General features: G+C 39.9%; 1 protein-coding gene across 2 annotated transcripts in view; it reads right to left on the bottom strand.

The window, feature by feature from the left end:
• LOC115259822 (BTB/POZ domain-containing protein KCTD3) overlaps window positions 1-21,047 on the bottom strand; it is a 49,667-nt gene extending 28,620 nt beyond the window's left edge. For both annotated transcript variants that reach the window (XM_029860627.2, XM_029860628.2), the window contains exon 1: window positions 20,600-21,047. In XM_029860627.2, coding sequence (XP_029716487.1) covers window positions 20,600-20,655 — 56 coding nt within the window. In that variant the 5' untranslated portion in view covers window positions 20,656-21,047. The remainder of the gene's footprint in view (window positions 1-20,599) is intronic.
• Window positions 21,048-21,073: the final 26 nt, after the last annotated feature.

Here is a 21,073-nt window from a genome sequence, read left to right as displayed (position 1 = left end):
TTGAACGAAATTTGGAACCCGTGCACGAAATTTGGTACTTTCAAACAAATCAAAACTAATGCTGTAACTATCTCGTATAATGTGAAGTAGCCTAAATTATATTTTTCTTGGGAGCTACAGTGCCAACACTAAATATTCTTGAAGAAAATAATCTGATATACAGTAGACGTTCGCTCGGTGCAAATGGTTTAACTGCAATGCTTTATAACTGCAAGTCCGCTAAGTGCAACAATTTTGCAGTTATCGCACCGCTATCTGTCAAAAACAAAACGTCAACGGAGTTGCGATGTTTTTTGGATGCACTACATCTGCATTGCGATGTTTTTGAGTGCATTCTGTCTGCGTCCAACAGCATTTGACAACTGTTTGACGGCTGTCAGTCGTTGCAGTTAGCGAATTTCATTCGGTAACTGAAACGTAAACATGTTGCACTTATCGAACGTCTACTGTACTTTATGGTAAAATTTCAGACGTTTATCAAACTTTGAGAATTCTTAAGTGCACGAAATATGGGCACCTCAGGGTATTATGGAAATAATTATACAGTAGACGTTCGATAAGTGCAACATGTTTACGTTTCAGTTACCGAATGAAATTCGCTAACTGCAACGACTGACAGCCGTCAAACAGTTGTCAAATACTGTTGAACGCAGCCAGAATGCACTCAAAAACATCGCAATGCAGATGTAGTGCATCCGAAAAACATCGCAACTCTGTTGACGTTTTGTTTTTGACAGATAGCGGTGCGATAACTGCAAAATTGTTGCACTTAGCGGACTGGCAGTTAAAAAGCATTGCAGTTAAACCGTTTGCACCGAGCGAACGTCTACTACATAACATGTACAAAACAATTTTTGTTTGATAGAAATTATCAAAAATCTAGGTGGCAATATAGTTGCCACTGCCCGTTTAGGCCACCAGTGCTGGTGGCAATACAGTAGACGTTCGATAAGTGCAACATGTTTACGTTTCAGTTACCGAATGAAATTCGCTAACTGCAACGGCTGACAGCCGTCAAACAGTTGTCAATTGCTGTTGGACGCAGCCAGAATGCACTCAAAAACATCGCAATGCAGATTTAGTGCATTCGGAAAACATCGCAACTCTGTTGACGTTTTGTTTTTGACAGATAGCGGTGCGATAACTGCAAAATTGTTGCACTTAGCGGACTTGCAGTTAAAAAGCATTGCAGTTAAACCGTTTGCACCGAGCGAACGTCTACTGTATTCTTGCCACTGCCCGTTTAGGGCACTTTTCTTCTTTTGTCTTCGACAAAAAGCCGGAAAAGAGATTTTAGAGTGGATTAGGGCTTAACCCATAATATTAACTGTGTACTAAAGTATGTAGTTTAGCTCATATCAACCCATAATTTGATTATCTCTTAAAATATTTACCAAATCTATAGTTTTACAATATGTTTGAGCTAACTTTCTTCACGCGGTAAAATTTAGCCATTTTTGAGACTACAAATAGCTCCCAAATTGTTGTTTAAGCTTTGTTTAGTACCAAAAAAAATACCAGGTGTTGTTAGTAATCCCAATTTTGCGTAAACTAAAAAAGAAGTTCGAAATAAATTGTTATAAAACAGAAAAAAATAACAGTAGGTGGCAATATAGTTGCCACTGCCTTATAAAGGGTTAAAGATAAATGACAAAAGCAAGCTAAAATACATAAGAGGTGTGCGCCGCCGCGCCACGCCGCCGCCGCCGCCGCCGATTTTCGGTTCACGCCGCCGCCGCCGATTATTTTTCAGCGCGCCGCCGCTTACGCCGCCGAACTCCAATTTTCTACGCAAATGCGTTTTTGAACTGATAAATCAGTAACAAATTTTGAAAACGACGTATAATCAATGCTACACCATTGATTATATGTACGTCGTTTTCAAAATTTGTTACTGAAATTAAATTATTTCTTGATTCATTTCATTACAATATTTCAAGCAATGGAGTTATCTGCATATATAGCATTTGTAAGGTCGTTTTCAGCGGTGGTCCATTTTTTTAACCAAATTTAAAACAGTTCTAAAAAAGTGAAAGAGTTTGTCCTTCGAATTAAAACGAGTTTACAAAGATACCGAGGGTTCCTGAAGATAATTGATGGCTGAAAAAAGAATCTAGGGATTCCGAAGATTGAAGAAAGTGCTGGTGATTCTGAAAAAAAAGTAGTTGTCGTGTTCATCTCCAGAAGAGATGAAATTTCTCCAGCAACTCTTTTGAGGATACTTCCAGCAGTTTCACCAAGAATTCCGCTAGGAGTTTCTCCGGGAACTCTAGAAGGTCCTTCGGAAATTCCGAGGGTTTCCTCCGAGACATTTTCTAGGAGTTTCTCCGGGCATTGCTACAGAAGTTTCACTGGGACTTTTTGTAGTACTTCCTCAAGAAATTCCTCTAAGAGTTACTCCGGGTATTCTTTTATGCGATCCTCCGGGAATTCCTCTAGAAGTTCTTCCTGGGAATTCCTTTAGGAGTTCGTCCTGCAATTCCTCTAGGAGTACCTCCGGGATTTCTCTACGAGTTTCTCAACGAGTTCATTCGGAAATTCCTTAACGAATTTCTACGGGAATTCCTTCGAGAGTTCATAGAAATTAATTGCACTGGAAATACCAGAAGTTTGATCCGATTATTTCTCTAGGAGTTTCTCCGGTAATTCCTCTGAAAGTTCTTCCGGGAATTCTTCTGGGGGTTCTCCGGCAATTTTTGTAGCAGTTCCTCCTGGATTTCTTCCACGCGTTTCTTTAAGAGTTCTTCCGGAATTTCTTCCAGAAGTTTCTCCGAACATTCCTCTAGAAGTTCCTGTGAGAATTTCTCTAGGATTTCCTCCGGGAATTTCTCTAAGAGTTCTTTCGGGGATTCCTCACTGATTTCTCCGGAAATTACACTAAGAGTTTCACCGTGACTTTCTCTAAAAGTTCTTTCGGGAATTCGTCTAGGAGTACTTCCGGGAATTCGAATATCTTCGAGTTCGAGAACACATTCACGAGTTTCACCGAGAATAAGTTATCCAGGCATTTTCACTACAGTATGCGGCAGGAAAAATGCGAAAGTGTTTTTCAACTTCAAACCTCATTTTCGTCCGTTTAACGTTAGCAAATCTTTGATTTAACGTTCCATGATCTCTAACAGGGCTATTTTCTGATAAGTTGTTTAAAAATGTTTCTTTTTAATAGTTGGCCAACTGCCCATCTGTGGCGCTCGCATCGTTTTTGTTCAAGTTTTACATTCGCTCACTATTGTCACCTAGTGTATGATTGTCCACTCTATTGGCCAAACTCAGTCCTTTTAGATTGGGTGAATATATTTCCGCGACTATGATTTTGAATAGCAAACGTATCACTAGAAAAAAATGCTATAAAAATTATCGTCATATAAACATAATCATCAATGCCAAACACGCTATTTCACAAAACGCTCAGTAGGTGCCGGTAGTGAGCAAACGTCAAACAGGAGCAAAAATTATGTGGACACCGTCTGCGAACAATTTGCAAACTACAGAATATTTGATTTAAATATTCTTTAAACAATAAAACGATAATGAATGACTAGAGGGAGACCGGAGACGTCTGCTTGTCTGTGACGAAATGTTAGAAGTGTTGCGTCTGTTTGTGTTTGTCTGTGACCCTATTAAATAGCAATGCTTTGTACATTTTATTTTTGAAATCGCTGAGAAATTAAATGTAAATGATAGTTTCCAGGAATTCTTTGATGGGTATTTTTAAGAATCTTTCAATTTTATAGCAGCATTACTGCAAAATATGGTTATGTGCTTCTTTGTGGAATTCAAGTATCATGTGGGAAAAAATCTGGTTTGATTTGCAATGGAATTCCAGCAAAAGTTTTTGAATTCCTAGTGAGAATTGATGTCACATAATAAGAAATGAACCATGTAGCTGAAGCGTAAACGCGAGTGTATTCATTAAAACCATGCTGGAGATGATTTCTAGTCGGTCACTATTAATTTCTTTTATTTCGTGGACCAGGGGTATTTGTTAGAGTGGGTCAACGTTGTTGCGTTGCGTTGCGTTGCGTTGCGTGGTAACGGAGTAATTCGTAGATTGCATACTGAAAGTTGTCATGTTATATCTTTAATACTGTTATTCTAATTGCTTATGGAATGCTATTTGGGAAGGAACAGCTATCCAATCAGAGATTGAAGTAAAAAAGACATGAGAACTTCCATTGCCGGCCACGCCCATCTTCTCCGTTACGAGGATATGAAAGGATGTGATGATATGACACCTACTTTAGGTGAGGTCAGCGACTCACCGACGCCCCCATAAGTGTCAAGGAGTTAGATATTTGGAATGGGATGATTGGGGAATCACTATAAGCGAGTGATGCGGCAAAATTCAGATTGTATAAGTGTATTTGGGTAGATGTGTTGGTGTGAGTGTGAATGTTTTAGTATATTTAAACACGAACGTTGGGAGTGACGTAGCTAAGAGATTTTGTCACTCCATGGGCCGTTTTGCTCCAGGGATGGGACACAGGCATTTGGACCATGTGTCCTGGCTAACAAGCCTAGGCTTAAGCGCCATTGCTCGCTCTCTGAAACGATAAGAATCACGTTATCTGGATGAGAGGGGATAATAGGGAAGGGATGCTAACTATTTATCGAGATGCCAGCGACTCACCGACGCCCTCGTAAATAGAAAGGAGATAGGATTTTGGTGCGGGAATGGTCTGCAATTCAGTATGATTAAGTATGCGACTGGATTAGATGTTATGTGAATAAATGTAAGCATGGAACGTCTCACTGTCTCATCAAATTACCGCCGTCGTGGTTCCGCATGAGGAATGAAATCTAAAACGTCCCGTAGCTCAATGTTGATAACACTAGTTTACAGCATTTTTGAACTCGGTAAGCTGATGATCATTTTTGGTGTAGAATCATGCCCTGAGTTTGAAAACGCGAAGGAAAAAAATACAGTAGAGCGAAAATTTTTTCGACTTTCCATACAAGGCTGATGATTTAAAATCGATTTTTGTTCTATTTTTAAGCAAAGTCGCTCACTTCAAAAATCTCATTCTCCGTAATCAATGCTCCGATTGAGCTGAAATTTTTACTGTAACTCGCCTACATATGATATGTCAATTAAACGTCGAGAAAGATTTTTTAAGTTGGGTTTTTCTTATTGAAAAAAATACATTTCTTCAAAAATTTTTGGAAATTTTGCTAAAATTTCAGAAGATTGTGCCTAAAACTCGCCAATATCTTGAATTTCATCAATCTGACGCAAAACCTGTTTTCAGATGATCGAATGGTATTGTATTCAGCTTTTAATTAATGGAAAAAGATTTGAAATTGGTTGAACAAAACGTGATATATTTGAATTTTAGTAAATAACATATTTTGAAAAGTTTCAAAACTCGATATTGAGCTAAAACTCAAAAACTGTTCTACTTAAAATTTTTTGAAGGTCGGTTTCGAAATCAGCACTAAATTGTGCTTCAAAAATGTTGGTCGTTGACAGAAGTTCACGACTTTCGTTTTATTTTGTAAACTTGTGTAATCGGATCCATACTGGTCAATAGTGATATACGTGGTCACATCACAAAAAAACGCATCCGATCCGACCAAAACAAAACTCGCGCTAAGCATCTCCCTCCACATCAACAATATCGTAACATCCCAAACACGTCCTGTCAAAATAATTGACCCAATACTACCACTGCAATTGTAACTATTAGTAATAAAGCTTTAAAAATTCAAATCTATATATATAAAAATGAGTTTAAAGTCCCTTTGAGGCAACAAAGCTCCAGAACGGCTGAACCGATCGGGATGACTCTTGCACGGTTTGGTTCGTATTCATGGTGGCTGTGTTTATATACATAAAAAGTTACGAAAATCATTCAAGAAGTATAAAGAAGTAAAAATACTATTTTTTCATGGGTCGGGAAGAAATTTGCCGTGATTCAAATGAAATCAATCTAGAGTGCGTTGCTGCGATTTCCTCAACAGCTGTCAAACCACCACATTATGGCAAGACAAAGTTTGCCGGTACAGCTAGTTATTCATATTTGTTAGATTGCATTACTCTGGATTCATTTGTATACCCCTTTAACCTTTGCAGTTATCACTCAAGTTCGAACTCAAGACAAATGAAATTATATGAATATGATGCAATAGTTTCAAGAACATGACTACGACCTCACCAGACAAACCCAAATGATGATTGCCCGTTCCAACAGATAAGCATTCAATAAACTATAAATAATAATAAAACTATTGATTCACAACTAAGATTTTTAACTGTTTTCGTAAGTCTGTTAGTCTGATAACATATTGACTGTACGATTCAATGCAATAAACTACTCAACATTCCAAATTTGGAAAGAAGTGTGATTGTCGAATTCAAAAACTAAGGAAAAAAAGTCAATTTGTGGGTAAAGTTGTAAGACCAATTTTGAGATCAACTGGTTTTAGAAAACACGCCATTACGAAGAACGCCTTCAAAACACAACCTAATACTCACTCGAGAAAATAGATAGAATAACACATCACAATGAAAAAAAAAACAATGCTGGCATTCCCTAGCTTTGGATTTGAACCGTGAAATACTTACATTCCGCTTCCCGATCCGTTTCCGTGTAGTTTACCTTAGTATCACTCGTACGGAGTAACATCCGTTTCCGTCCACTATCTGGAAATATCTTCCATCCCGCCATCCGCACCTGCAGTTTCAGCTCAGATTTTTCCACCGGTTCTTTTCCGTCCTTCGGTACGTAGGGTATGTGTTCCATCATTAATCTCACGCTCCCATATTCATCCTATTCGAAAACAAGCGATTACGGCACCGATTGATTCCGTTCTTTTTGTTTTCATGGGTGCTTACTTCTAACAAAAAATACAAAAATAAGAAACAAAACAAACAGCGCTTCAATCCTTTGTTTTTCGTAGGATGAAAATGGGAGCCGCATGCTTAAGAAGGGAGCTAATACCCTATTTGTCCACGTCGAACGCACCACTTTCGATCGCTTCTTGATGTTTTTCTGAGCAATTGTCATCGGGAGAAAATTGCTGTATTCCTATTCAAGCTTGGGATCCTTTGGCGGTGGAAGCGGTTCACAGATGATAATTAAATTTATTGCACTGAATAGTCAGTTTGGCTTCCTCCATCAAAACCGTAATCGAATCAAATTTGAAAATTAGAAAATCGGCCGAGAGAAAAAAATGACGGGAGCGAAATTTTTTGCTTCCGTCAACAAGCGCGGCACACTACGATCCACTTTTTTCTTTGTTAGAGTGGGTCAACGTTGTATGGAGAAACTTTAAATTTGATCGTGTCAACCCGGAACAAGGTTTTTTCGATTCATTTTAGCGTCCAAAGTAACTGTACAAAATTTGGGAGCGATTGGGAGCGTCCCCGTATTCCGCATTGCGATTGAAATTTGTATGGAAGTTAGTATGGGAAAACGTACTTTTTCGCATTTTAGTCATAAGTTGAATTATTTTATCCAATACCATGTAACTAATGACGTTAAAGTATAGCCTAGGATATGTCGAAAAACTTTGGCGAAGACCGCAAAGTGATCCAACGCTTGTGGAAAAAGTTATTCGCCTGGTAACTTAGGCCAAAAATTCCGATTTTATTATTGATGTTATTCCTTTACATGTTAAATGTTAAGCACCACCGGGTAGGTAATCTGTACGTTATAACTTTTTTCACAAGTGTTGGATCACTTTGCGGTCTTCGGAAAAGTTTTTCGGCATATCCTAGGCCATACTTTACCGTCATTGGTTAGATTGTTTTAGACGAAAAATTTCAATTTATGAGAAAAATGCAAAAAACACGTTTTCTCATACTAAATTCCATACAAATTTCAATCGCAATGCGGAATACGGGGAAGCAACCAATCGCTCCCAAATTTTGCACAGTTACTTTGGACGCTAAAATGAATCGAAAAAGCTTTGTTCCGAAAAATCGATTTTGTTGACCCAGTCTAGTATTTGTGCATCTATCAAACAATGTACAAATAGTCCATTTTACGAGCCGATTTTATGAATGAATTTTGACAGGAGGTAGCGTCCAATAACCCGTGAAAATCAATATCATCATCAACATTGTTGTCACTCGTAAAATGGCTCATTGAAATGGTCATTGAGGAAGTTTTAATATATTTAAACGGTGCTGCAATGGGTAATCGTGAAGGTATTCATGATTGGACTTCTTAAAGATTTCTCGGACATTATAGTGAAAGAATTCCTGGATGACTTCTTGGAGAATTTCTTGGCTTCTGTGTCGCTTTAAAATTATCTAAAAGAATTCCAATACGAATCTCTGGAAGAATTCCTCTAGAAATCCTTCAAATTATTCAAAAAACCTACAAGTTTTCCTAAAAACAACCCTGGGGTGAATCCCTGAAAAAGATTTTGAACGGATACTGAAATTTTTGAACTAACCACTGAATATTTTTTTGAAAAAATCCCGAGAGAAATTTCGGAAGAAATCATTACAGGAATACCTGCAGGAATCCCTGGAGAAATTTCTGAAAGTATACCTGGAGGAATCTAAAGAGCAATTATGAGAGTAATTTCAGGAATAAAAATCTGAAGAATCCGCATCAGAGATCCCTGTAGAAATTACTAGAAAAAATTTAGATGAATCCTTGGAGGAATTTCTGGACGCATTCCTGGAGGAATCCCTGGAGGAAATCCTGGAAAACCTTCTTGACAAATTCCATGCGGAATCCCTGGAAAAGTTCCTGGATTAATGCCTGGAGCATTGGGGGATTTTTTTTTTAATTATCGCACAAATTGGTACGAAGGTTCTGAAGTTTGATGAAATTTTTTTCATAGGTAGGGATCATATATATATATATATACAGGGGATGGCCAAAATGTTTAGGATAGGCAACTTTTTTTCTCCCACAAAAAATCAACATGCTGTAACTTTTCATAGAGTGCATCAAAAAATCTCAAATTTTGACTGTCTGTCAACCTATTATGTGTGCATCATTGGTACAAATTTGGGCTCGATTGATTAATTTTTCGCGAAGTTAGAACCGCTCGGGTAAAACACTATTATTAAGACAACTAATTTTTGAACTGTCATTTCTCGGAAACCAGTCAACCGAATTGAATGATATATCAACAATATATTGATACTTAATACGACGTTATAAAATGTAATATTTTCTCATGGCGAATTAAGTTATACCGGATTGAAATTTTTACCCATATAGAGGAAAATAAGTCAAATTTACAATACCACACAGAAATTACTAAATGTGTTCTTCCTTCAATCTAAATAGGGTCTAATATATCTGATTAGAGATAACTTGAGAACAGAAGTGGAAAATCTTTGGATATCAACACTAAAATTTATTGGCATTGATGTAAAAAAAATACATTTTTTCGAGAAAAATCCAAAAAGTGTCAATCCATGATAACTTTTTTCAACGTTTAAAAAATACGTATGTTTTAATAGTTTGTGAAGCATTTACATATTGTTAGTGTACTTTCAAAATTTTATTAAATTCGGTTCACTGATTTCCGAGATATGACACCTCAAAAATGAGTTGTCTGAAAAATAGAGTTTTACCCGAACGGTTCTAATTTTGCGAAATATTAATGAACCGAGCCCAAATTTGTACCAATGATGCACACAAAATAGGTTGACAAACAGTCAAAATTTGAGATTTTTTTGATGCACTCTATGAAAAGTTACAGCATGTTGAATTTTTTTGTGGGTGAAAAAAAGTGGGTGAAAAAAAGTTTGGGATACATTTTGGCCATCCCCTGTATATATGAACAAAAGCTAAATTGAAAAAAATCAGGGTCGCCTAATTTTCCGGAAAACTCCAGTGGAAAACAAACATTTTCCATAGACACCACCTACTTTGAAAAATCATAACTCAAGAACGAAGCATCGTAGACACATTTTTCTTTTGTGAAATCATAAGCTAATTTTCTCAGCAATTCCTAGATGTATTTCTACAGGAAATCCTGGAGAATGTTCTAGACAAATTTCTGGCGGAATCCCTGGAGAAGGTAATGGAGAAATTTCTGAAGGAGGCATCCCTGGAGAGTTCCTGGAGTAATGCCTAGAGCATTAGAGAAATTTCTGATGAAATTCCAAGATAAATTTCTAAAAGAATTCCCAGAGGAATTTCTGGTATATTCCTGTAGGAATTCCTGATGGAATTTTTGGAGGATTCACGGACTCCTGGACGGATTTCTAGAAGAATCCCTGGAGTTCAAATTCATAGATTATTCCTGGAGGAAACCTGCAAGAATTTCCGGAGGAATCCCTTGGAAAAAATCCTATAGAATTTCCTGAAGAATCTTCTGAAAGAATATCTGCAGCAATCTTTGAAGGATTTCCTGCAGAAATTCCTGGAGGAATTCTGTAGAAATTTCTGAAGTAATTCCTGGAGGGATTCCTGGATCAATTTATGAAGAAATTCCTGTAGGAATTTCTGAAGCAATACCTGGGGTAAATCTTGCAAGAAATACCTGGGGTAAATCTTGGTGGAATTCCCGGAGCAGTCCCTGGAGAAATGCCTGGATGAAATCCTAGAGGATTGCCTGGGACAATTCCTGGATAAATTCCCAGAGAAATTTCTGAAGGAATCATTGGAAGATTTCCTGGAGGATTCCTGAAGAAATCCTTGAAAGAATTCCTAGAGGAGCCTCAGGAGGAATTCATGCAGGAACCCCTGAAGGAATTCTTGGAATAATTCCTATAAAAACTCCGGGAGGAATTTCTGGGGGAATTTCTTAAGGAGCCCCTGGAGAAATTGCGGTAGTAATTTCTGAAGGAATTCCTATAGGAATTCCTGAAGGAATTAGTATATGAATTGCTGGATGACTTTCTGAAGGAATTTCTGGGGTATTCCTGAAGAAACCTCTTAAGGAATTCCTGGAAAAATTCTTAGAGAAGATCTCGGAAAGAACCCTGGAGGATCCTCAGGAGGAATTCCTGGAGGAACTTCCTTACAAGTTCCAGGCGGAATCTCACCAGGAATTCATGAACAAATCTCTATAGGAAATCTTGGGGAAATTCCATGGAACTATTCATGGAAGAATTCCAGGACGAATCCCTAAATCAATTCTTTGAGGAATCCTTCAATGAATTCCTGGAAGAATCTCTAGAAGAATTCTGGAAGTAATCCATGGAGAAATTTCTGAAGAAATTCCTAGAGGGATTCTGAGAGAAATTTCTGGTGGAGTTCCAGGAGAAATTTCCAGAGGAAATTCTGGAAGAATTACTGCAGGAATTAATTATTGGAGGAAACCCTGGAAGGATTTCTGGAGGAATTCCTGGAAGAATTCCTGCAGGAATTGCTGAACGAATTTCCGAAGAAATTCCTGGATCCATCCTTGAATAAATCTCTGAGTTATTCCTGAACAAATACCTGGGGTAATTCCTGGTGAAATTCGTGGTAGAAATCCTGGAGGAGTCCCTGGAAAAATGCCTGGATGAAATCCTGGAAGAATGCCAGGAGGAATACCTGGAATAACACTTGAATAAATTCTGGAAAGAATTTCTGGAGAAATTTTTCCTGGCGGATTCCTGAAAGAATATTTGAAGGAATTCCTAGAGAAATCTTAGGAGGAATTCATGCAGGAATCCCAGGAAGAATTATGGGAATAATTCTTGGATTAACTCCGGGAGGAATTCTTGGGGGAATTTCTTTATGAATTTTTGGAGGATTTTGAAGATAATTCTTGGAGAAATTGCGGTAGTAATTTCTGAAGGAATCCTGGAGGAATGGCTGGAGGTATCCCTGGAAAAATTCCTGGAGACATGCCTGTATCAATTCCTGGAGAAATCTCTCGAAAAATTCCTTAAGAAATCCCTGGAGGAAACCCTGGAGAATTTCCTTGACGAATCGCTGAAGAAATTCCTGGACGAGAGGGTCTTGTTTCCCGGACCGAAAAAAAATCCGCGTATTCGGGATTTTTATTTTTCGAATCCCGGGATTTCCCGAGATTTCGGCAACAAAAATGTCCAATATTTTTCCTATTAAAACTGATGATTTAGACATTAGCGTAGCTGGGATTTATTCATTTTTTTTGCAGGGAGCCCACGGGGGTCTTGGTTACATGAGTATGAAAATGAATAAGAATATTAAGCCATATTTTCAATCCGAAATGAAATGACAAGGATGTTTGAAAATTGTATAATGAAGTGGATATCTTCTTCTGGGATAAGTTATCTTCAACTTTCATGCTTCGTTTGTCAGATTGAAGTTTTAACAGAACTTGTGAAGAGATTGATTAGGAAATTTCTTGAGAAACACGAAATAACTTTGATACATTCAAGCATGAAAAAAAATTTGATGGAATTACAATAAAAATTGTCATCGGATTATTTTAAATCATTGCTAATCGTCTGTTTATTTGGAGAGACTCAACAGAATTCATAGAGAAATTGTTAAATAAATCCATGAGATCTTTCTTTATGTTATTTCTGGTAATAAATTTAAGAATTTCTTTGGCGGAGATTGGTGGAACATCTTGGAAAAGTGATTTTAAAATTTCTATTGGCAGCTTCTCGAGGTTATTATAAAATTGTTTTAAAAAATCCTTCAAAAATAATTTCAAGAAATACATAAGAGACGCCTATAATCATCCAGGATGTTCTTGGTTTTCAAACGACTTCGACAATTCCATCTAGAAATTCCACTGATATTGTTGTCGCTATTTTTGACAAAACCACACCTTTCAGCAGCCTCTGCAGATGTTTTTGCTATGAATGCCATCTGGGCATATCAGGTTTTCTACAATTATAAATAGAAACTTTCTTAGCAAAAAAAAATCTTACAATCGCATACGGTATGGTTAACACGATGATATTTTGATCTGTATAAAATCTAGGATTTTTGTCAAAATGTTCACTTGAAATTTATTTATGGGCTCATACCCAGACTATTGAGTCCCATTTTCTTAAATAATTCCATCAAAAAAAAACTTCACGGCATATTTCAGAAATTACGTAATATAATCCTATAGAAGTTCCTTTAGAAACTTTTTACCAGCTTTTTTGACTTACATACATACATACATACATTTATTTGTTCCACATCATTAAGACAAGACATAATCAACAATAGTACGCCACAATACTCGGTTTGTGGCTGCCGCTCTCCATCCTCGGTCACGCCCAATGCTCGCCAAGTCACGCTCCACCTGGTCCGCCCATCGTGCTCTCTGCGCTCCACGCCTTCTTGTGCCAACCGGATCCGTTGCAAACACCAGCTTTGCAGGGTTGTTATCCGGCATTCTTGCAACATGCCCTGCCCACCGTATCCTTCCGGCTTTGGCCACCTTCTGGATGCTGGGTTCGCCGTAAAGTGCAGCGATCTCGTGGTTCATCCTTCTCCGCCACACACCGTTCTCCTGCACACCGCCGAAGATCGTTCTTAGCACGCGTCGCTCGAAAACTCCGAGTGCTTGTAGGTCCTCCTCGAGCATGGTCCATGTCTCGTGCCCGTAGAGGATTACCGGTCTTATTAACGTTTTGTACATGGTGCATTTGGTGCGTGGGTGAATCTTTTTCGACCGCAGTTTCTTCTGGAGCCCGTAGTAGGCCCGACTTCCGCTGATGATGCGCCTCCGAATTTCACGGCTCACGTTGTTGTCAGCCGTCAGTAAGGATCCGAGGTAGACGAATTCCTCCACCACCTCGAAAGTATCCCCGTCTATCGTAACATTACTACCCAGACGGATCCGGTCGTGTTCGGTTCCGCCTACCAGCATGTACTTTGTTTTTGAGGCATTCACCACCAGTCCGACCTTTGCTGCTTCGCGTTTCAGGCGGGTGTACAGTTCTGCCACCGTTCCAAATGTTCTAGCGATAATGTCCATGTCGTCCGCAAAGCACACAAATTGACCGGATTTTGTGAAAATCGTTCCCCGGCTGTTGAGCCCGGCTCGTCGCATCACACCTTCCAGCGCGATGTTGAAAAGTAGACATGAGAGTCCGTCACCTTGTCGCAGTCCCCGGCGAGATACGAATGAACTGGATAGTTCACCCGAAACCCTTACGCAGTTTTGCACACCGTCCATCGTTGCTTTAATCAGTCTAGTCAGCTTCCCAGGAAAGCCGTTTTCGTCCATGATTCTCCATAGCTCTGCGCGGTCGATACTATCGTATGCCGCTTTGAAGTCGATGAACAGGTGGTGCGTTGGGACCTGGTATTCACGGCATTTCTGGAGGATTTGCCGTACGGTAAAGATCTGGTCCGTTGTCGACCGGCCGTCGATGAAGCCGGCTTGATAACTTCCCACGAACTCATTTGTTTTAGGTGACAGACGACGGAAGATGATCTGGGATAGCACTTTGTAGGCAGCATTCAAAATAGTGATCGCCCTGAAGTTCTCACATTCCAAATGGTCGCCTTTCTTGTGAATGGGGCAGATTACCCCTTCCTTCCACTCCTCCGGTAGCTGTTCGGTTTCCCAGATCCTGACTATCAGCCGATACAGACAGGTGGCCAACTTTTCTGGGCCCATCTTGATGAGTTCAGCTGCGATACCATCCTTACCAGCTGCTTTGTTGGTTTTGAGCTGGTGAATGGCATCCTTAACTTCCCTCAGCGTGGGAGTTGGTTCATTTCCGTCCTCCGCTGCACTGGCGTCGTCGTTCCTTCCATTGCCGTGGGCTCCCATGCCTACGTTCTCCACGCCGTTCAGGTGCTGATCGAAGTGCTGCTTCCACCTTTCGATCACCTCACGTCCGTCCGTCAAGAGGCCTCCGTCTTTATCCCTGCATATTTCGGCTCGCGGCACGAAGCCGTTGCGGGATGCGTTGAGCTTCTGATAGAACTTCCGTGTTTCTTGGGAACGGCACAGCAGTTCCATTTCTTCACACTCCGCTTCTTCCAGGCGGCGCTTTTTCTCCCGAAAGAGGCGGGTCTGCTGTTTCCGCTTCTGTTTGTAACGTTCCACGTTCTGTCGAGTCCCTTGCTGCAGCATTACCGCCCTCGCTGCGTTCTTCTCCTCCAAAACCGTTCTGCACTCTTCGTCGAACCATTCGTTTCGTCGATTCCGTTCCACGTACCCGATGGTGCTCTCGGCTGCGTCGTTGATGGCTGCTTTCACTGTACTCCAGCAGTCCTCTAGAGGGGCCTCATCGAGCTCGCCCTCGTCTGGCAACGCGGCTTCGAGATTCTGCGCGTATGCTGAGGCGACATCCGGTTGCTTCAGTCGCTCTAGGTTGTACCGTGGCGGTCGCCGGTACCGTACATTGTTGATGACGGAGAGTTTTGGGCGCAGTTTGACCATCACCAGATAGTGGTCGGAGTCGATGTTGGCGCCACGATAGGTCCTGACGTCGATAATGTCGGAGAAGTGCCGTCCGTCAATCAGAACGTGGTCGATTTGAGATTCCGTCTGCTGTGGTGATCTCCAGGTGTAACGATAAGGGAGGCTGTGTTGGAAAAAGGTGCTACGTATGGCCATATTTTTGGAGGCGGCGAAATCAATGAGTCGTAGGCCGTTTTCGTTCGTTTGCTGGTGGGCGCTAAACTTACCAATCGTCGGTCTGAATTCCTCCTCCTGGCCTACCTGAGCGTTCAAATCTCCTATGATGATCTTGACGTCGTGGCTTGGGCAGCGGTCGTACTCGCGTTCGAGCTGCGCGTAAAATGCGTCCTTGTCATCATCAGTACTTCCGGAGTGTGGGCTGTGCACGTTTTTATGCTGAAGTTGAAGAATCGGCCCTTGATCCTCAACCTGCACATTCTTTCGTCGATCGGCCACCAACCGATCACGCGCCTCTGCATATCACCCATCACGATGAAAGCTGTTCCCAGCTCGCGTGTGTTGCCGCAGCTCTGGTAGATGGTATGATTACCTCTAAACGTTCGCACCATGGATCCTGTCCAACACACCTCCTGCAGCGCTACGATGCCGAACCCGCGGTCCTTCAGTAGATCGGCGAGTATGCGGGTGCTCCCAATGAAGTTGAGAGATCGGCAGTTCCACGTACCGAGTTTCCAATCGCAAGTCCTTTTTGTTCGCTGGGGTCGTTGCCGTTGGTCTCGGTTCGTATTATTCTGTTGCTGATTTTCCGTTACAATGGTTTTTTACGGCTGGCTCGTAGGGCCTGACACCAACCCCCTACTTTCCGGAGGACCATAGTGCACAGTTGAGCTTAGAGTCCTTCCCTGGCACTCGGACGTAGATCAGCCGCCCCTAACATGGGGATCAGACGCTGTTGTGAGCCGCCCCTCCTGGAGAACAGACGCTCAGGTTTGCCGAAGCAAACCCCCCCTTCCCTGTCAGCCTACGACCAAAGGTCCCACCGGGGTTGATTACCCGATCTTCCCTAAGGTTGCTCATAGTTTCCGGCCGGTACCGCGTGGAGGTAGGGATAGGAGTTGCTGGGCAGAGGCTAGTGGATCACAATGGGATCTGAATTGCGCAGCATACCCAGCCTTTACCGTGCCAGCTTTTTTGACTTATAAGCCTTCAAAAGATCTTCGAATGATACCACCAAGAATTATTTGGGCCACTTGTCGCCGTAATTCTGTAGAAAATGCGTCACCGCACATATCCTGAACCATATATAGATTAAGGTATTTCTCCTGGAACTTCTGAAAAATATATGTAATACTTCTGAATCAGGAATCTAGCTTCATCTTGCATCAAGTTTGCTGAAGAAATATGTCAGTAATAGCTGTGCTACTAAAAAATATTGCAAAAAGGGCAATAAGTTATAGGGATATTACCAAAACAACTTAAAAATAGACTGAATAAATCTTCAGAATTCACATTCTGATATTTTGCCGAAAATACCTTAGAAAATATGGCCATTAGACCCACTAGATAGTATAGAATCTAATGAAAAAAAAAATGGAAATATTGGTAAAAAGATTTAGAGAGAACAGTTATATTTTAGTAGAAAACAATATTTTTTTTAATATTCGGGAAATCTCGGGATTTAAAAAAAAAATATCCCGGGATTATTTTTGGGGAAATTCCGTGGAACTATTCCTGAATGAATTCCTGAAGGAATTCTTGTATGAATTCCTGGAGGAATCTCGAGAGAAATTCTGGAAGCAAAAACTGGAGGAATTTCTGAAGAAATTCCAAGAGCAATTTCTGAAGAAATTCCAAGAGAATTTTCTAGAGAAATTCCCAGAGGAATTTTTGGAGGAATTGCGGTAGTAATTTCTGAAAGAATTCCTATGAGAGTTCTTGGATCAATTCCTGGAGCACTTTATGAAGAGATTCTTGGAGTAATCCTTAAGAAACCTCTTGAGGAATTCCTGGAGGCATCCTTAGAGGAATTTCTAGAGAATTACTTGGAATAATCCCTGGGGTAATTCTTGGAAAGTAACCTGGAGGAATCCCTGAAACAATTTCTGGAGGAACCTCAGGAGGAATTCCTGAACAAATCTTTATAGGAAATCTTGGGGAAATCCCGTGGAACTATTCATGAAAGAACTCCAGGAGGAATCCCTAAATTAATACCTTGAGGAATCCCTGAATGAATTCCTGGAAGAATCTCTAGAGGAATTCTGGAAGGAATCCATGATGAAATTTCTGAAGGAATTCCTGGAGAAATTTTTAGAGGAATTTAGAAAGGAATTTCTGGTGGAGTTCCAGGAGAAATTTCCAGATGAATTTCTTGAGAAATTCCAAGAGGAATCCCAGAAGGATTTTATGAAGGAATTACTGCAGGAATCATCGGTGGAAGTTCTGGAGGGATCCATGAAATAAATCCTGGAGGAATGTGTAGAGGAAACCCTAGAGAAGAAATACCTGGATTAATTCTGGGAGGAAACCCTGGAAGAAATTTCGGAATAATTCATGGAAGAATTCCTAGATCCAGTGTAGAATTAGCGTTTAAGTTAAAATACACATTAATACAAAAAAATCCTGGATCCATTCTTGAATAAATTCCTGGAAGAATTCCTGAGGAAATACCTGGGGTAATTCCTGAAGAAATTCTTGGTAGAACTCTTGCAGGAGTCCCTTGAGAAATGCCTGAATGAAATCCTAGAGGAATGCCAGGAGGAATACCTGAAATAGTTCTTGAAAAAAATCCGGGAGGAATTTCCGAAGAAATTCCTTGACGAGTTCCTGGAGGAATCTCAAGATTTATTCCTGATGAAATGCAAAGTTCGATTTTTGAGGGAATTCCAGGAGGAGTTTCTGAAGAATTCTCAGGGAAATACTGAAGAAACCGCTGAAATTCCTGAGGAATCCTTAAATCCTGGATTAATTCCTTGGGGAGTTTCTGAAGGAATCCCAACAAGAGTTCTTGCAGGATTTTTTAAAATAATCCCGTAATTCGTTTTTGAAAGAATAACAGAAGAAATTTCTGGAGGAACTCTTGAAGTAAATTCTGAAGAAACCCGATGAGGAGTCCCGGAAACAACCCCATGAGGAACTCTTTATGGAATCTCAGGAGAGCTTTCTTAGCGAATACCTGGAAGAATTTTTGTAGGAATATTTCTGGATAAAAACAATTAAGAAATCAATGTCTGCAGTAACTGTTGAAGGAATACTAGGATCCCTAAAGGTTTTTTTTAACAAATTTTTCAAGCAATTCTTGGAGTATTTATTAATAATCGCTAAGTAAAACTTTCTAAGATAATTTCAGGAATACTTTTCTGCAGAAATACTTCGAATTCATTCAAGATGTAATTATTAGGGCAATCTGTAGTGGAATTCTGAAAGGCATATATGGAGAAATTCCTGTAGAAATCTCTGAATACTTGCAGAAATACCTTAAAGGATCTCTGGTAAAATTCCTGAAGGAAACCTCGAAAAAAACACTGGAACAATTACTGGAGGAACCACTAAAGATATCCCAGGAAAAATCCTCGAAAAAATGTCTAGTGGAATCCCTAGATGAATTCTTGATTGAATTTCTGGAAGAAGCCATGATGGAATCACTGAAGCAAGCTATGGAAAAAAAATCTTGGAAGAATTGTTCGTACTCATATAGTTTACGAAACTATGAACAACTCTAAAACAGTCATTTTGATTACTCAAAACTACAATACTGATTTGCATTTTCACATCACATCCCGCTTAAAATTTATCTCAAGTCAGCCCCCCCCCCTGGGCCCCCTCCAGGAAAAAATCCTAGTTACGCCAATGGGTGCTATCCTAAAATAGCACCCGGCAAGGAGTGGTATAATAGGGATAGCGATGAGGACTCCCGTGGCGGTGCTCTTACACCCGTAGACTTTATAATTGTAAACTTACGGACGGATCCTTGAACCTAGCACATAAAAAATATCTTGCACCCTATTTTGAAATTTTTATGTTAAATAATTCCGTTTTTCAAAAACAAAATGATATAATAACGCTTGAAAAAATCCATACCCCATAGGGTTAAAAGTTTAGTATTTATCGAAATACCATTATGTGGCGTTGTAATGAACCACTTTCAAATATTTTGTACATACTATACAGCTGATTGATACACTTATAAGCAAACTACAATCAACACTTCAGCTTAATCGTAGCGATGGTTACAGAGAATGAGATTTTTTTTAACTAGTTCATTTATTTGGGGCTCAATCGCGTTTAACGCTTTGCGGAGCCAAAACTCATTGTTTGTATTTTATGTACAAATATAATTGGGTTCTTTAGGGGTATCCAGATTATTGCATAATCGGAATCTCCTTCCAAAAATTCGTCGAAATCCAAAGTTTCATCATTTTTGGTGCCCGGGAACTATTTTTAAAATGCATTTAAAGTTTGTATGGGGAAAATTTTTTGTTCGGGGCGAACTGTCACTTTATCGATTGAACTGTCATTCTATCCAAGGAAATTAAAAATGTTTTGTTCATTTGACTATCAAAACAAAGGAATTGGAACGCAATAAAATCACCTTAGACTCAGGAAAATGAGCTCTTTCGATTAATCTAAAGAAAATGGCAATATTTAATTCGCTAAACAACCCAATTCTTATACAACATAGTTAGTACGAGACGGAGCCAGGATACTCGTGGCAGCTCGAGATTAGTGGGTCACATATGCTTTTAGGTTGGGCGTGGTAAGGAATGGGGGTAAGGGTACTCTGAAGCTCATCCGGAAGGTATGTACGTGAGAATGAGATGTATGAAGTGCGCAACTTTGCTTAAAAATATAGCAACATTGGATTGAATGAGAACTAGAAAAAAAATCTAGAATATGTTTCCTTCGCGATTTTGTTAACGTTTGTAGTTATATTTTAGTTTTATAACAACTTTTCAAGTTTCTTAAGAATTTTCCAACAGAAATGATTATTAATTCATGCATAAACCTTTCTAGGAATTTTCAACAAATTACTTCCGATACTTTGTCAACTTTTTTTTTGCACACCGCGAAAAATTTTACTAAACATATTTTGAAACCCGATTTGACTATTGAAATGTTCAGATATACCCAGCATACCTCCACAGGCTATCTAATAGAATATTATATCTGCCCTGTCTAGTAATTGTTGACGATGTACGATGATATATGAGCGGCAACAATAACAGAGTTCCATTCGACAGTAATCAATTTGGAGATAATGGAATCTAGACCAACAAAACAAGCTAGCTACGCATATCAACACTGCTATTTATAGTCCCCTAGATTTTTTTAGTCTAGCGGAATGCAGTTTTAGTTAATCACGCTTAACTTATGTAGACCTACGTACCTAGTTCCTCCAACATTCAAATTGACGATATCGCTGATGTGGCTGGAAAAGGCCATCTTCTTTTTCACAACACTGCTGCTGCTGCTGCTGAACAATAAATTTTCCTTGCGCGGGGCCCTCTTCTGATGTTGGGTTGGGTTGGGGCTGCTGCTCGTCCTCCGCCCCCAACAACAAACACGACCGCAGTGAAAGACGACGACGAAACGAAGAAAGTGATTCGATTCGATCCGCTTTTTGCACTACAGCCCCCGGGTGCCGAACGGATTCCCCGCTGGAATTCGTCACTGGATCACTTTCAGAAAACGATGTTCATCTTTTCGGTCACCGTTTCGTCCGGATTAACGCAAAATTTTCCGATTTTATTTCGATTAGCACGCAGAGATAAACACGCACCACCTCGCGCGACGACGAAAATTTTCACAACATTCAAGGGAGAGAGACAGCAGCGAGGATCGAAAGAAAAAACTTGACAGT

The sequence above is a fragment of the Aedes albopictus genome, chromosome 1, assembly GCF_035046485.1.
Source record: "Aedes albopictus strain Foshan chromosome 1, AalbF5, whole genome shotgun sequence".
NCBI classification, from domain to species: Eukaryota; Metazoa; Arthropoda; class Insecta; order Diptera; family Culicidae; genus Aedes; species Aedes albopictus.
Note: the sequence above shows the minus strand (reverse complement) of the source record. Positions and strands in the feature narration are given on the sequence as shown.